Source organism: Muscardinus avellanarius (genome assembly GCF_963383645.1).
Source record: "Muscardinus avellanarius genome assembly, chromosome: 10".
Classification (NCBI taxonomy): domain Eukaryota; kingdom Metazoa; phylum Chordata; class Mammalia; order Rodentia; family Gliridae; genus Muscardinus; species Muscardinus avellanarius.
Window position 1 is genome coordinate 28,357,026 of NC_137796.1, and position 17,595 is coordinate 28,374,620.

Below are 17,595 nucleotides of genomic sequence, written 5' to 3' on the forward strand. Positions count from 1 at the left end.
TATTGTTGGCTTATGTGCTGAATGTTTTTTTACTGGAATTACAGTCATGTGCCACCACACCCAGCTGGTCATTTATTTCTTGTAACCTAACTGCCCAGTAATAGTAATCCATTCTCCTGTCTTCCCTGGCTAGTTCTTTTTTTTTTTTTTTTTTTTTTGGTAATCAAATTTGAATCGTGGCCTTGAGCATCCTAGGCACACACTCTACCACTTGAGTTATAGCCCCAGTCCCTTGGCTGGTTCTTATATGGGATTTGATCACATCACTCTCCTTAAAGAATGCAAGGGTTCTTCCTCAACATCATGAGATGAAAGCTTAAAAGTAGCTGGGTATGGTGGTGCACGCCTATAATCTCAGTACTTGGGAGGCTGAGATAGGAGGATCGCAGGTTTATGGCCAGCCTCAGCAATTTACTGAGACCCTGTTTCAAAATAAACAAAAAAGTTTGAGTTCTCAGTGGTGTATCTTTTAAGGGTTTAAAATCCAGAGTTAAATCACTAAAGAACCACTTTGGAATGGTGGAGTCAGATTATGAAGGGCCTAAATCCAGCCAGCCAAGCAGTTTTGACTTTGCTCTAGAAATTAAAACCTTCAGTAACTCATTTCTGAAATGAGTGACAGAATCAAAGCACTAAAGTATTTAAGGATGACTGGTTAGCTAACATGGTTTATATACAAAGAGGAGATATGCATTTGAAGTGAACATTTTTAAAGACAGAAGAACATGGTTGGCATGGCTTAAATTTAGTCCTAAAGTGTCTGTGGCTACGTAATTGTCACTGAACCTATCACTTTTACAGAAAGTCAAAGTGTTCAGCATAAGATTAAGTGCTTGACCCTTCTACCATTGCTGCTGTTTAATATATTTGAGCTATTTTAACTCAGAAACTTGGTGACAATATTTAAGAAAAGAAGAACAGAGAAGAGTGCTCTTTGTCAACCTTGTTTCATTATAAGCAAATTATACCTGCATATCAAATGGAAGAGGTTACTTTATCCACCTAACACTTATTGTGTGACTTGTAGAGAGTCAGCTGCTGCAGTTTCCTGCCTGTAAAATGGGAGTAAAATCTAGTTTAAGGCTGTTCTGTGGTCAGTTGAGGTAATGTATGTAAGGTGCTTTGAAAAGTCTGACTAACATTAAGTGGTAAAGGCATAGTAGATTCTATTGATCGCTGTAGGTTTAATGGAACTAAGTTGTCATATTTTGATAAAAGGGAAAATGTCCGTATTTAATTTGCAAATTTTAAATGTGTTGTCTCTTTTAGAAACATTAAGCTGTGGTTGGGTTACGTCTGCCAAATTATTTGCCTTCCTTGCTGAGTCATACTTCTAATTAATGCCCTGTGTCTTTTATATTCTGTTCAAGCTGAGTTATCTTAAAGAGGAAATAGTCTTTCTGCCTCCAATCTTCTTGTTTAATCCCTTTTTCTTGACTCTGCCAACATCAGGACTCTTGCAAGCCTCTTGCCAATTGGGGAATGTCAGGGTTATGAAGCCTTGAGGTAATAGTTTCACTTACTCAAACAATAGAATCTATGGTGAGATTTCTAATGTCATCTGCGTTCCCTGGTATGGTAGGTAGTTGAAAGTAGGTTATGAGTCTAATCGTGTTTAACGATACTGCAGGGATTAAATTGCACTGCTGTCTCTACTCAGTCTCAATTTTCTTGGCCAATAGTTTTTAAAGAACATCAACGCTGGAGGAATGGCGGATTTTGGGATATCAGCTGGCCAGCTCGTGGCAGTGGTCTGGGATAAGTCATCCCCGGTGGAGGCTCTGAAAGATCTGGTGGGTAAACTTCAAGTGCTAACTGGCAACGAGGGCCGAGTATCTGTGGAAAACATCAGCCAGCTTTTGCAGTGTAAGTACCTACTCACATCATCCGACCCTATGAGGGGGTTTGATGGGAGTGCTACTGTGTAGTTCCTTAAAATCTAGAGCTTTTGGAGTGGTACATGAAAGTAGTAATCAGCCCCCTGTTACTTTTCAGTAGACATACGACAAATTTAGGAGTGTAGTCAATGGTTTCTGAAAGTATGTTCTTGTCTCATCTATTTCGCATTTTTTTAAACTTACTCTTCATCTAGCCTCCCTGTTTCTTTCTTTCCTGGGCATATGAAATCATTGCCCATTTTGCTAGTAATGGTGTTTAATAGCATTTACTAAACAGGTGAGGGCTTGTAGTTGGGCAAGGTCTGTAGTCTTTCTGGGGTCTTGGGAGAGGCTGGGAGATTGCCTCTGGGGTTTAGGTGGTTACTGATTAGAGTTTTCTTTTCAGCTGCTCACAAGGAATCTAGCTTCGACGTTATCTTGTCCGGTATAGTCCCAGGAAGCGTGACTCTGCACAGCGCTGAGATTTTGGCTGAGATGGCCCGGATCCTTCGGCCTGGGGGATGTCTTTTTCTGAAAGAACCAGTAGAGACAGCCGTAGGTAAGGAAAGCTTCACTTAAAAGACTAGAGTTTGGCAGGGTTCCATGTTAGGGCACACTTGCTGCGTCTCTCTGTACATGAGCTAGCATTTGGAGGTGGTGTGTGTTCCTTCCTATAGCAGAGCTTACTCCTTAGGAATTAATTATTGATAAAGTCTAAGAATAGATCTGAATAAACTGAAATCTTTGGCTTACCCATTAGGTAATAAAATAGAAGGAAACCACTACCTAAAAATTGATGAGTCATTAAGCAGGCAAAAGGTCAAACTTTGGTATGTCTGTAGCATGGAAAACAACACCAGAAAAAGGAGCAAACTACTGATACGTGCATCAAGTTGGGTAGATCTCAAGAGAAGCGTACAGAAAAGAGGCCAATCTCAAAAGGTTCAATGCAGTATATTTTTATTTGTATTCTTGGAACAAAATTATAGCAGTGGAGATCACATTAGTGGTTTCTAGGAGGTGCATGCAACTATATATGGGTAATATGTCAGTTTCCTAGTCTTCATGTTGTAAGAGAGGGTCTTGGTTCACAAACCTCCTTGAACTTGTCTTTGTTTTATTTTGATTTGCAACTTTTATGAATCTATAGTTATTTCAATTAAGATTTTTGGCCGGTCGTGGTGGCGCACGCTTGTAATCCCCGCGCTTGGGAGGCTGAGACAGGAGGATCGTGCAGGTTCGAAGCCAGCCTCAGCTGGTTTAAGAGACCCTGTTTCCAAATAAAATATAAAATAGGGCTGGGATTATAGCCCGGAGGTAGAAGGCCCCTGGGTTCCATTCCCAGTACCACCAAAAAAAAAAAAAAAAAAGAGAGATTATTTGGCGGGGGTGGCTAGGAATATAGTTCAGATGTGGAGCACTTATCCACCATATTGCAGCAGACTTTCAGTCAAAATGTGAGAATTTAATTCATCAAATAAAACAACAGAAAAGAATGTTTTTTGAAATGTATAAAACTATTCATTGTTTATGTGGAACTATGACCTCCTGATATATGTAGCAGACATCATTGTTCTTTGCTGGAAATTTAAATCTTAGATGACTAAATTATAGTGTTTCTGACAAAACTTTACAAAGAGAATGCTTGCATTTCTGTGCACTTTTATTTGTATTTCTGTGCAGTTTCTAACATTCATTAACCAATATCCCCTGGAAGGAGTTTCCAAGAAGCAGAGAGGCAAGAAACAACAATAATGGGGTTATAATACTTAAGGCATAGGGACGAGCACTTTGAACAACCAAAAAGAATTTTCAAATTAAAACGCTCCCTTTTCCACTGAATACACATTAGGCTGGGTTGCTGTTATTGTTTAAATGCCTGACCCACAAGGGACAGAGTCTTTATTACTTTCCCTGCTTTGACTATTAAGCTGTTAACTGGGGGTTTCCTCTCTGCAGTTAACAACAGCAAGGTGAAGACGGCGTCTAAACTGTGCTCAGCCCTGACTCTTTCTGGTCTTGTGGAAGTAAAAGAGGTATGTGTATAGACAACCTTCTTTGCTGGAAATTTAAAATTGGGTGACCAAATCCCAAATCTGCTTGTCAGAATATTTGGGGGAAAGTGAGGTGATCTATGTTGCATAGAACGTGGAAACAAGTTAAGACTTGCTCTGCCTGTGAACCATGTGATGCCTCAAAGGAGAGCCCCCTGGGGATATCTCTCCTTTGCAGAGACTCAGCTGGGCCCAGGGTGGTGGCAGTGGGCGAGAAGAGCAGAACCTCTGCTGCCTCCATCCCCATCTCTCAGTGGACACAAATGCTTGGCCTGGGTAAAACACTCATATAGACCAGCCTGCCACCCTTTCATCGAGGGTGGAGTATGTCAGGGAGAATCAAATTTCTGGCATTATTCAAATAAAACAGGTATTCTTATTTTCATATTCCTCTCCAGTGCTGACATTTTCTCTTGGATGTGGTAGAGGTAAATTTATCACATGATAGCTTTCATATCTGATTTCTGTTTTTTACAGTATTGGGAATTAAACCTGGAGGGGTGCTCTACCACTGAATTGTTATCTCCAGACGTTTATTTTTTGTTTTGAGACAGGGTCTTGCTAAGTTGCCCAGGCTGGCCTCAAACTTGTGATCTTTTTGTCTTGGCCTCCCAAGTAGCTGGGATTATAGGTGTGCACCACTGTGCCCAGCATGTTTGACTTCTCATGGGACCTGGGGACTTAGATTTTTTATGTCTACCCTTATTTTCCTTTAAGTTTAGGTTTTCTATGCTTGATTCTAACATAAGGGATGCTTATAAAGATTTAATCTATACTGAAGAATATAGAATATAAAAGTGACATCCCAATCATTGCGTATACTTACCTTCCCAGAGTACGCATTTTGTATGTCTATACAGAGTTTTTTCCTTTGTATTTACCAGCATATTTATGCGTATTCTCCCTTTTTAATGTAAATAATATGTCGACATAGTTCAGTCCCTGCTTTCCACCCTTCAGTATCTTAGACATTTATCTGCTTCAATCACTCCTCAGGAGAAATGGACAGTTCAGGATCATTCATGTCCTCACATGTAAACTCGGAGTCTTAATAAAATTTAGCTTATTTATTTACTTATTATTTATTTGTTTATGGTGGGACAGCCAGAGAGAAAAGCAGAGCGCTCCTTATACTACATCTCCGCTAATTCTGCCACTCAGTCTCTGTACAGAGCCTGTTTTTAATGATAAGTTTAAAAAAGTGTCTGTTAATGCCAGATTCAGGATACACAGAAAGCAGCTTGTAGTACAGAAAAAGAGGCTGTTCTTAGCACATATCAAGGACAGATGCAGGGTAAAGGAGTGTGCACCTGGGCTCATTTCTGATAGCAGGACCTTGAGCCAGTCCTGTGTGCAGGAATTCTCCACAGCTCACTGTGTGTGCTGCTGAGACTCTGATTGACCTCAGAAATTTAACCCTTGATGGTCCTCAGCATTTATCTACCTCAGTATATTTTCTCTTGTTTTTAATAATGATGAAACAGTATTATATGCTACATGAACTTCAGCTTATGTAATCATTAAGAAATTGACTGGGCATAGTGGCACGTGATCCTAATCCAGTACTTGGGAGGTTGAGATAGGATCACAGGTTAGAAGACAGCCTCAGCAAGTAGTGAGACTCTCATCAACCTAGTGAGACCAGGTTCCAAAATAAAAATAGGGCTGGGGTGTAGCTCAGAGGTAGAATGCCCCTGAGTTCAGTTTCAAGTACCACCAAAAAAATTTTTGCAGAATTGCCATTCTGAGCCGGGCATGGTGGCACACACTTGTAATCCCAGTATTGGGAGGCCGAGACAGGAAGATCAGCACCAAAAAGAAAGTTTAAAAGGAGGCATTCTGACCCCCCCCCCCCACCTTTATTGTTTGCTACTTCTTTCTCAGGAACATAGAAAGGATTTCTTCCTCCTTTCTCTTTTAGGAGAGAAAGTTCTATCTTCATTGTAAGTGTGCTTCTCTTATTATACAACAGGACTGTGTCTGATTCATCTTTATAATCGTAAGCAGTGAGCCCCCACAGTGACTAGCATCATTCCTGGTACACACCTATTATTTGATAAATGCTTTCAAACTTTCCAAAGGTAGGCTCAAAGTAAGCATGCCAACAAAGTTATACTCTAGGGTTCAGATGAGTGGGAAACTGAATGTGAGTCATGAAGCGGTACGTTATCTCCTACTCCTACGTACTTAGACACAGAAATGAGTGCTGAGCACTGTATGGGTGACTGTGGTAAAATACTTGATAGAAGGCTTGTGAACTAATCCCTTTGATGTTCTGAATTGCAGCTACAGCAGGAGTCCTTAAGCCCTGAGGAGATGAAGTCTGTCCGTGAACACCTGGGTTGTGACAGTGACAGCTTGCTTTCTGTTCAAATCACGGGCAAAAAGCCAAACTTTGAAGTTGGTTCTTCCACTCAGCTTAAGCTTTCCATCACCAAGAAGTCTTCTCCTTCAGGTAAGACCAGTCTGAGTACATTCTTCTTTGTGAATGGCCTGGGGGTCATGTTGGAAATTGAGCCAGTCTCTAAAGCCGGGCATGGTAGCACACGGGCATGGTAGCACACGCTCACCTATAATCAGTATTTGGGAAGCTGAGACTAGAGGATCACAGGTTCAAGGATGTCTTGAGTGAGAGACCTACAACTTAGACCCTGTTTCAAAATAAAGAATAAAAAATAGGGTTAGGGGTATAGCTTGGAGGTAGAGTGCTCCGGGTACAACCCCCAGTACTGCAAAAAAGAAAAGGAAGGAAGGAAGGAAGGCAGGCGGGCGGGCTGGCAGGCGGGCGGGCTGGCAGGCAGGTGGATTTTATGTTTTTTTTTGTTTGTTTGTTTTGTTTTTGGTGGTACTGGGGATGGAACCCTTCTTCCTCCACGCTACACTCCCAGACCTATTTTATATTTTTTTATTTGGAAACAGGGTCTCTTAAGCCAGTAAGGTTGGCTTCGAACCTGCGCGATCCTCTTGTCTCTGCCTCCCAAGTGCGAGGAATACAAGTGTGCGCTACCACGCCTGGCATTGAGCTGGTTTTTAGAGAATTAGTCCTTTAATTTCTGATAAATTTCAGAATGCTCAATTAATTTAATTATCCTGGCTGTATTGGAATCTGAACCTGAAGATGCATAGATGATTGTCTTACTGCAGCCCCTTCTGCACCAGAGGACATTGAGTTTCTCATTTAATTTAATTTAATTTAATTTTGCAGTACTGGGGATGGAACCCAGGGGCATTCTACCTTCGAGCTACACCCTCAGCCCTATTTTTTTTAATTTTTAATTTTGAAACCGGGTCTCACTGAGTTGCAGAGGGCCTCACTAAGTAGCTGGGGCTGGCCATGAACCATGATCCTCCTGTCTCAGCCTCCCGAATGCTAGGATTACAAGCGTGTGCCACCATGCCCGGCTGAGTTTGTCAGTTAGAGGTAGAAGTCATATGTTTAATTGGTGAGGGCTTTCCAGACCCAGAGGTATACAGTGTATATTTTCAGAAGACCTTACAGTAGTGATGGTGGTAGATAAAGAACTCTGTGTTCCCAGGGCTTTTTTCAGGGGCCAGAAAAATCAGTTTTTTTTTTAAGTGTCCTATGCTGTGTATGTAACTATTTCTCCTGTCCAACTTTGCCACCACTTTTATTCCTACTTTTTTTTTTTTTTTCCCTCCTCCCACTAGTACTGGGGATTCAACCCAGAGACATTCTACCACTGAGCTGTAACTTAGCGCTATTTTCTGTTTTGAAATAGGATCTTACTAACTTACTGAGGCTGCCATTGAACCTACAGTTCTCCTATCTTAGCCTCCCAGGTACTAGAATTACAGGCATGTACCACCTCACCTGGCTCTTATCAGTATTTATTAATGCCTGAGTTATTGTCCCAACTGTGAGGAATGCAAAAAATAATAGCTGTTTACTGACATATCTACACTCTACGATCGAATGCAAGGACATTCTACCTCTGAGCTACACTCCCAGCACTATTTTTTATTCTTTATTTTAGAACCGAGTCTCACTAACTTGCAGAAGACCTCACTAAGTAGCTGAGGCTGGCCTCGAACCTGTGATCCTTCTGTTTCAACCTCCCAAGTACTGGGATTACACCACACCCAGCTTATGCATACAGTTTCAGCAGGGGTCAGTGGGGTTGCATTTACCCCCAACAGCCTTTTAGAGAATTTTCCCACACTGAGCCCATTCTCAGTTTTCTCAGGCCCTTCCTTGCATCCCCTGACCTAGAGAGAGAATGATAGGCATGAAGTATGTCTGCCACTGCAGTTGACCTTAACACCAGCAGCTCTACAGCCTGTTTTCTTATATAACAGGTTTAGAAGAGGCTGAGGCTTTGTTATTTATAAAGTCTTTGCTAATTTATCATATAATCCTCAAAATAACGATAGTAGATAGAAGGAGTAATTCTTAGCCTCATGTTATAGTGGTGGGAACTAAGATACCAAGGAGTTTCAAACATTACACTTGTATTTGTGATCTCGTATACCAGGCTTAAATACTTAAACTTGTTTCCACAGATGTCTTAGGATGACAAAAATTAGGATGACAAATACCTCATAAAGTTGTTAGCAGGATTAATTTATGAAAGTGCTAATGTATTCGGCCTGGTAGCACATACTTACAATCCCAGTATTTGAGAGGCTAAGACAGGAGGCTCGCAGGCTCGCAGCCAGCCTCAGCAACTTAGTGAGACCCTGTTTCAAAATAAAAGATAAAGCCAGGTGTGGTGGCACATGTTTGTAATTCCAGTACTTGAGAGGCTGAGACAGGCAGATTGCGCAGGTTCAAAGCCAGCTTCAGCAGTTTAGTGAGGCTTTCAGCAACTTAGTGAGATCCTGTTTCCAAATAAAATATAAAATAGGTCTGGGGATGTAGCCAGAAGTAGAAGGCCCTGGGTTCCATCCCCAGTACCATACACAAAAAATATAAATAAAATGTTAATGTGGTGACTGATAAAAAGCGAGTGCTTCACAAGACTTGTATTAGCATCACAAGGAGGTTGGCTCAATGCCGTGTGTCTTGTAAATGAGTGGCAAAGCTGGACCCCCGAGCCCACGTCTTCTGACTCCCAGTCCAGCATCGTCCTCTGCAGTCTCTAGAAAATGTGTATGTGTGCTTATAATTTGTTTCTGACTGTTTTTATGGAGCTCTTTTACTTTTATTGGTTTTACTCAGTGAAACCTGCTGTGGACCCTGCCACTGCCAAGCTCTGGACCCTCTCAGCCAATGACATGGAAGACGAAAGCATGGTGAGTTGGCACTGGTCATTTGACCGCTTTCCTCCAGGCCCCACTGTGAGTGTGAACAGCTATAGTTTGTAGTGACCTTTCTGGACTTGTGGGTGTGAGTGTTTCAAAGCCCAGCATTGTCATTGTGTCTGTCACTGGTGTGTTGGATTTAGAAGGACATTCCCTATTGGTGGCATTTATTTTTTAGCATCTCTTCCCACAGGTTTTCTTGTGGATATTTGTACACCCCCCAAAAAAAAAATTTGTCAGCCCGTGTGTGTGTGTGTGTGTGTGTGTGTGTGTGTGTGTGTAATACTGGAGATGGAATTCAGGGACTTTTTACTTCCAGGACCTAATTTACCTTTTATGTAGAAATAAAGTCTCACTACTAAGTTGCTGAGGCAGACTGTGAACCTGCAGTCATCCTCCTCAGCCTCTCAAGCATTGGGATTACAAACATGTATCACCATGTCCAGCTACCTAAATTTTTTTTTTTTTTTTTTTGGTACTGGGGGTGGAACCCAGGGGCTTTTCTACCTCCAGGCTATACTCCCAGCCCTATTTTATACTTCATTTGGAAAAAGGGTCTCACTAAGTTGCTGAGAGCCTCACTAAGTAGCTGAGGCTGGCTTCGAACCTGTGCAATCTTCCTGTCGCAGCCTCCCAAGCCCTGGGACTACAAGTGTGTGCCACCACGCCTGGCTCCAGCTACCTAAATTTTTTAATAGATAATAAAGTTCTTCATTTCTATACCTAAACTGTTGAGCTTAGTAGTTCAAGCTCTCATGGAGTTAGAGACTTAACTCTCTATATGCTTATGAAGAAATACATAAAAATATGTATAGCCGGGCGTGGTGGCGCACACTTGTAATCTCCACATTTGGAAGGCTGAGACAGGATCGCACAGGTTCGAAGCCAGCCTCGGCTACCTAGTGAGGCTCTCAGCAACTTAGACCCTGTTTCAAAATAAAATAGAAAATAGGTCTGGGAGTATAGCCCGGAGGTGAAAGCCCCCAGTACCACCAAAAAAAAAAGTATAATTGTTTGTCTTTTCCTCTTAGATTACATAGAAAATATTTATCCCCTGTCACGTGACTGCATATATTCAACTAAATTTAACACTTTTTCCTGCCTGTTCCCACCCTCCCCACTAACACACATTTTCATTGTTTCTCTTTCTCTATCTCCATATTGCTGACTAATCATATAGTTACTTCTCATATGACTTGGTTCCCGATTCTTTCACATCTTAATCTGTCTTCTGTATGCCATTGGCCTCTTGAGCACTTGGTTGGGTTGAGCGTGAGTCAACCCAGCATGGTTCGAGATGAGGCTCTCTGCCCTGGACTGTATGAGTTGCCCTTGCAGCCTGTGATTGCTTTAGCTTTTCAGTAGACCACAACTCTGTTACTAATTGCTTTCAACACTCCAGGATCTCATTGACTCAGATGAACTGCTGGATCCAGAGGATTTGAAAAAGCCAGATCCCGCTTCCCTACGAGCTGCTTCATGTGGAGAAGGGAAAAAGAGAAAGGCCTGCAAGAACTGGTGAGTGCTAGGGCAAGCAGAGTCAGTTATGCCACTTCTGTGGCTTCTGAGTCTCTGGTCAACAGCACTTTGCTTTGTGTGTGTGGTACTGGGGATTGAACCCAGGGCATTCTACGTCTGAGCCTGAGCTACACCCTCAACCCTATTTTTTATTCTTTATCTTAAAACAGGGTCTCACTAAATAGCTGAAGCTGTCCTTGAACCTGCGATCCTCCTGTCTCTGCCTCCCAAATACTGGGATTACAAGTGTGCGCCACTGTGTCCGGCCTATTTTACTTTATTTTTAAACAGGATCTCACTGAGTTGCAGAGAGCCTCACTAAGTTACTGAGGCTAGCCTTAAACCTGTGATCCTTCTGTCTCAGCCTTCTAAGTACTAGGATTATAAGTGTGCACCACCACACCCAACTCCCTTTTTAAAATTTTGAGACATGGTCTTGCTAAGTTGCCTAAGCTGGCCTTGAGCTTGTAATTCTGTCTCAGCTTCCTGAGTCACCAAAATTATAGGCATGTGACACTGCACCCATTTAGTGCATATTAATTATACAGCATAATGGGCTTCATTGTGGCTCCTTCGTACACACATGTAACATACTTGGATCATATCCATTGCATTTCTGGTTTTTGTGATAGTTTACCACCTATTTTGTTATAAAAAGAAATGAGTAGCAAGCCCTGTAAGGGAAGGCCACTATTCCTGTATTCTGTGAATGCTCCCAGGGAAAGGTGAGCTGAACAGTCTTTGGGTCATGGTTTGGTCTCGGCCTCTTTGAGAATCCATAAGAGCCCCCTCTGGGGAAGTTGGAGTCCTGAATGGGTTGGAGGAAATCAAGCGCACTCTGCAGTTAGAGCATTGGGCAGGTTTGGGTGAGGTACAGTTAGTAACATGCAGTTGAGGTGTATGTGGGGGGGCTGTTCTCTCTTTTTCTTTTTTGTATGTGTGGTACTGGGGATTGAATTCAGGGACATTCTACCTCTGAACTATACCCCCAGATCTTTTAAATATTTTGTTTTGAAACAGGCTCTCACTTAGGTTGCTGAGCATCTTGCTACATTGCGAGGCTGTCCTTGAACCTGTCTCTGCCTCCCAAGCACTGGGGTTATAATTGTGCGCCACTGAGCTCAGCTGCAATGGTCTTGAACAGGGATCTGTTTTCATTCTTGGCACTAACTACTCACAGCATCTTCAGTTTAAGAAGCTCTGTCCATAGTCCTAGAAAATATTTTTTAGTTTTGTGAGTTTTGTCTTCTCCGTTTTCTCTGAGTGATCTATGATTCAGATAGTGAACTTCTTTGATCCTATCATTTTCTTTTCTTAGTCTCCCATACTTTTGACACTGGGAGATTTCTTCATTTATCTTCTAAAACCTCTATTATTTTATTCCTACTATTATGCTTTTGATTTCTAAATTTCCTATTTGCTCTTGGTGCTGTTTTTTTTTTTTTTTTATACATAGAACATCCTGTTTTTATTTCATGGATTTTTTTTTGGGGGGGTTGCTAGGGTTGTGCCTCTGAGCCACATCCCCAGCCTTTTTTTTTTTAAAACAGGGTCTCAGCCAGGCTTGGTGGTGCACACTTGTAATCCCAGCATTTGGGAGGCTGACAGGAAGATCGTGGTTTGCGGACAGCCTCAGCTACTTAGGCCCTTTGCAACTCAGTGAGACCCTGTTTCAAAATAAAGAATACAAAATAGGGCTGGGGGTGTAGCTCGGAGGTAGAATGCCCCTAGATTCTATCCCCAGTACCACAAAAACAAAAAAACAAACAACAACAAAAAAAAAAACCAGGGTCTCACTAAGTTGCTGAGACTGGCCACCAACCTGCAATCCTACTATCTCAGCCTCCCAAGTACTGGGATTACAAGCGTGTACCACCATGCCCAGCTGTATCTTTTCTTTTCCTTTTTCTTTTCTTTTTTTTTTTTTGCGGGGGGGGGTCGTTGGAACCCAGGGACATTCTACGTCTGAGATAGCCCTATTTTTTTATTCTTTATTTTGAAACAGGGTCTCACTGAGTTGCAAAGGGCCTCACTAAGTAGCTGAGGCTGTCCGTGAATTGAAATCCTCCTGTCTCAGCCTCCCAAATGCTGGGATTACAAGCATGCGCCACCACACCCAGCTAGGCTTTTAAGATGCCTGGTAACCTTAGGCTTTGTGGTTGGGAGTGTAGGACAAAGGATGGTCAGCTGCTCTGAGCATCCGGGTGAATTTTTGACTGCTTTATTGAAGGGAAGCTGGACGGACCTTTGGAGGACAGTCTGCACTTGATATCTTTGAGCCTTTCCTTGGTTGCTTAGACTTCTCTGAGCATCTTCCTGGCATGCCCCACTCTTGTGCCTCTTGAGGTTTTGGGCGGTGACAGGAGCGGTACTCTGTTAGTCAGTTCTCTTTCCATCTGCTTTAGTTTACAACACAGAATCGCTTGTTGTCTCCCTTCCAATACTTCTGTCTTTGTGGATTTATGTTTTCACTGAAGCCATGGCTGGATTTGAGGGAAAATAAAATTTCAGATGTCTGCACTGGCCTGTCCTTTTAACTTGGAAGTCTGGGCTGGTACTTTCCATTTGTTTTATAAGTCAATGGGAAGGTAGTAAAATGTTAGCTGGTAGCTGCAGGTATAGTTAATCACTAGTGTATGTTTAGGTGTGCAGGTTGCCAGCACTTACAAAACAGATTTCAATTAAACATCTAGATTGCTTTCCTTTTGTTTTTTAATTTGGAATACATGGCAACCCTGGGTCTGCTTTCCATCATGAGGCTGAGCAGTAGCCATACTCTGTAGCAGGCATGTCCCCTCTGCCTGTCCCCATTGCCTGCTGCTCTTACTATCTCCCCAGAAGCCTCGTGCTCGGCCCCATGGGCATCAGAGTTGACAGCCTGGTATAAAGAGAAATGTCTACCTAGGGATGGTGGCACACACCTGTAATCCTAGTGCTTGGGAGGCTTAGACAAGAGGATTGCAAGTTCAAGGCCAGCCTCAGCAACTGAGCAAGACCCTGTTTCAAAGTAAAAGGGAGCCGGGCGTGGTGGTGCACGCTTGTAATCCCAGCACTCGGGAGGCTGAGACCAGAGGATCGCGGTTCGCAGACAGCCTCAACTACTTAGGCCCTCTGCAACTTAATGAGACCCTGTTTCCAAAAAAAAGAATAAAAGGGCAGGGGTTGTAGCTTGGAGGTCGAATGACCCTGGGTTCCATCCTCAGACCCACAAAAAAAAAAAAAAAAAAGTAAAAAGAGTTGGATGTCTGGCTTAAAAGTAGAAAGTTTCTGGTTTAATTCCCAGTGGCAAGGGAGAAGGGAAGAGAGATAGAGATACGAAGGAGACAGAGAAGTCTTGGAGCACATTTTGGCACTATTACACAATTGGACTTTCTGGGTGGCGGTACATCTTATTCATCAGTGACTGGTTCCCCCAGCACCTGTGGTCTTGCAGAACAACTAGAAAAAGAGAAGTCAGAGGAACAGAAGAACGCCCAGCCCAAATCTGCCTGTGGAAATGTAAGTATCTGAATCGTTACTCGGCATTCACACAGCCCCAGTGGAGCTGAGCTGAGCATAGTCTGGCTTTATGCTAAGGGATTTGCTGTCCACGCAGTCCACCAGCAGGCCAGTGTGAGAAGACCTGCACACAGGTGGGAATGGGGAGAGCTTAGTTCCCCAGGTGGTTAGCATTAGCATGCTCATGCAGTGGGGTGAGGCTCTCGTCATGTCTTAATTTGGCCCCTTTCTACCTCAGATTGGACCCGGATATTATTCACCCATTTGGCTGAGCCTGGCTATGATTTGAACTGCTTAGGAAATATAGACATATGGCCACCTGAGGAATATTCACTTGGATATATTTTATGTAACTAGAGATCTTGAAAACTCCCAGTATTTAGGTCCCAACTGGACCTGCAGAGGCACCTTCTGGCTCTTGTCTGGGGCAAGCTGGCCTTCAGCTTCCCTGTATAATCGTCTGTTCTGTCTCAACAGTGCTACCTGGGTGATGCTTTCCGCTGTGCCAGCTGCCCCTACCTTGGAATGCCAGCCTTCAAGCCTGGGGAGAAGGTGCTGCTGAGCAATAGCAATCTTCACGATGCCTAGGAGGGACCCCATGGGACACATTGGCTCCAACCAGCCCCTTTCCTTCAAGTCCCGCCACTGTGGCTCCACCCCCTCTGGATTCGCTCATTCTCTGTTTGAAATCCCTTTGCAGGGAGGGTGCTTGTAGACAGAGTGAAGCTGGCTGTGGGTGCAGTGGTGTGTAGTGCTGCTATTTACTGGAAGACCGAGGTATGGTGGGGCCTGGTTCCCCGAATCAGGGGGACACATGTCCCCACTGACTTAGGAGAAGGGAGCCTCTCCTGATGTCAAAGCGCTGACCATACACTCGAGCCCAGACAGCCTCGAGTACTTACGCTCTGCAACAAGCTCCAGGCCCCACCCCTGTCATGAGTTCTGCCTCCTACCTATGTTCCTGGGTTGGTGGTTTACCCAACATGCAGTCTTGGTGACATGAGTCAACTGTCTCATGACCTCAGGGTACAAAAGAAGTCACTCACTGACTGCTCTGCTGCACCCCCACCCCACCTCATTGAGCGTCACATCTGTGTCCTGTTGTCATTTCTGTTAATCTATGGTATTTAGCTTGCATACTTCTGAGTATGGTTTGTAATGAGGGAGTATATACTTGTCTGTCAGTCATCAACATTCAACTTGGACCACAAAACTTTCTTTTAGAAGGAAGTTGGGGTCCCACCCACACAGATGGGGCCAGTGCTCCACCTTGGAATATGGCCTCTCTGCTCTACTTGAAAAGAGTCCAGGCTGACGAGAATTTGGAGAGAAGCAGGGCAAACTCATCCAACAGTAAGTCTCTGAGCAGGAGACCTCTCTGTTCTGGCTGCCCACCCACACCTACCTGGACTCGATCTGGCTAAATATATGGAGAGATTGTGTGGATTTAAGAGATCTGGGTCTATATTTTACCAGTAAATAAAAGTGTTGATTGATATCTTGAAATTTGATTTGATTCTCAGCCTGCTTTTGCTTACCCTGGACCTGACTCCTGGAATTTAGTTACAGTTATAGCTAAATCCTAGGCGGACTCCAAAGCCCACGTGGGAGGCAGAGTTTGAGGTGCTCTGTGACCCCATCCTTGTGTGACCCCTCCCCCACCTCTTGAGCTTGAGCAAGACCTGTGAACGCCATGGAATCCCCCTCCTGGGATTAGGTGAGGTTCTGTGGCAAAAGCAAAGGGATTTGTAGATGTAATTAAAGTCCCGGGTAGACTTAAAGTTAATTAAAAGGGAGATTATCCTGAGAGAGCCTCTCCTGTCAGTTGATCCTGTAAAGAGCTAGAGAAGGAAGAGCTTTCCTTGCTGGCCCCACAGAAGTCAGCTGCCAAGTTGTGAGAGGCCCATGGGCAAGAAACCAAGTGCAGACACGTCCCCCAACTGCAGGCAGCTGTGCTCTTGCCAAAACCATGGTAGCTTGGAAAGGGACTTGGAGTCCAGGTGAGAGTGCAGCCTGCATAGCTTGCAAGATTGGAGCAGAAGCCCGGCCTTCGGGGCCTGGACCCCAGATGGACAGAAACCAAAGTACACGGTGCAGCCCAGTGGTAGCACCTGCCTGCACAGTGCAAGGCCCTGGGTCTAATCCCCAGCACTGCAAAACAACTTTTTTGTCTCTTCCTAGAGAAACTGAATGGGAAACCAAGAGAATAGTTGGGTGTTAAGCAGCTGTATGTGTGGTGAAGCTAATACAGCTCCCAGAGTGGCCCAATGTTGCGTATTTAGGGAGCGTAGAGCCACTCTATTAGGTGCTTCTGCTGCACTCGCCAAGGTGAAGGGCAGAAATCTCCACCTCCAGGTTGAGGACAAGATCCTGAGCCAAGGAACGTCCTAGGGTGGGTGTAGCAAGTGCTGGGAGCCTTGCGGCCTTGATTCTTGTTCTGAGACCCAACCACTGCTGGCAGACGATGTGCTGCCACTGAGTGGCGTGCAGGCCTGCTGGCAGCTGCTGCGCACTCCACAGGGCTCAGGGAAGCCAGCCAGCTCAGCGGAACCTGGGACGGTGGAGAGGCCTTGCCACTGCGCGGCGCACATCAGGGCCTCGGAGCCTGGCGGCAGCTCCTCAACACAAAGCAGCAGGGAAGGAAATAGCTAGTCCTGTTGGCGACATGTTCCAAAGGGAGGTTTTAGCCTTTTGCATGGTCACAATATTGAAGCCAAAAAGTGGTCTCAGATTATACTAAATTTAACATCAAGTTTGTGTTTGACTAGGCGAGACCAAGAGGGTGACCTACTGCCATCAGTCACCTTGAGGATCTTTTGAACTATAGATGTCCAGTGCCCTTGGACATTCTGAGTCAGTAGGCCTGAGGTGAGGCTGGAAATCTTGGCTGTTTTTTTTTTCTTTTCTTTTTCCTTTTGGTACTGAGGATTTAACCCAGGGGCACTCTTATCAAAAAGCTATACCCTCAGCCCTATTTTATTTTTTATTTTGACACTGGGTCTCACTAAATTGTCCAGACTGGACTCAAACTTGTGATCCTCCTGCCTCAGCCTCCTGACTCACTGGAATTATAGGTATGTACCACCACACCTAACCCTTCCTCCCTCCTTTCATTTGTTCCCTTCCCTCTCCTTCCCTTCTTTTTGTACTGGAGATTGAATCCAGGGCCATTCCACCTGCAAAAGTGTCTAAGTTGCTGAGGGCCTCGTTAAGTTGCTGAGGCTGGCTCTGAACCCGTGGTCCTCCTGTCGGCCTCCTGAGTACCAGGATTACAGGTGTGTGCCACTACTCAGGGCTTTTTCTTACTTTTCTAAGGTTTTTTGCTCAGAATATGGCAGCACACATTTGGGACCCTCCCAGTCCCTACTGAAATCACTCAGTAAGGA

The 17,595-nt window shown here is 44.0% G+C and overlaps 1 protein-coding gene across 3 annotated transcripts; it reads left to right on the forward strand.

Moving 5' to 3' along the window:
- Positions 1 to 1,709: 1,709 nt before the first annotated feature.
- Positions 1,710 to 14,797, forward strand: CIAPIN1 (cytokine induced apoptosis inhibitor 1; the record flags this gene model as incomplete). Of its 3 annotated transcripts, none has more annotated exons than XM_080703184.1 (8): positions 1,710 to 1,870; positions 2,303 to 2,436; positions 3,837 to 3,913; positions 6,218 to 6,386; positions 9,111 to 9,184; positions 10,596 to 10,711; positions 14,128 to 14,209; positions 14,687 to 14,797. In XM_080703184.1, 8 exons carry the CDS (start codon positions 1,710 to 1,712, stop codon positions 14,795 to 14,797), a joined length of 924 nt encoding a protein of 307 aa, XP_080559310.1. The 3 variants fall into 3 exon arrangements, with proteins under 3 accessions (XP_080559310.1, XP_080559309.1, XP_080559311.1); XM_080703183.1 differs by having other exon boundaries at positions 1,710 to 1,866; positions 2,284 to 2,436; XM_080703185.1 differs by lacking the exon at positions 10,596 to 10,711 and having other exon boundaries at positions 1,710 to 1,866; positions 2,284 to 2,436; positions 14,687 to 14,700.
- Positions 14,798 to 17,595: the final 2,798 nt, after the last annotated feature.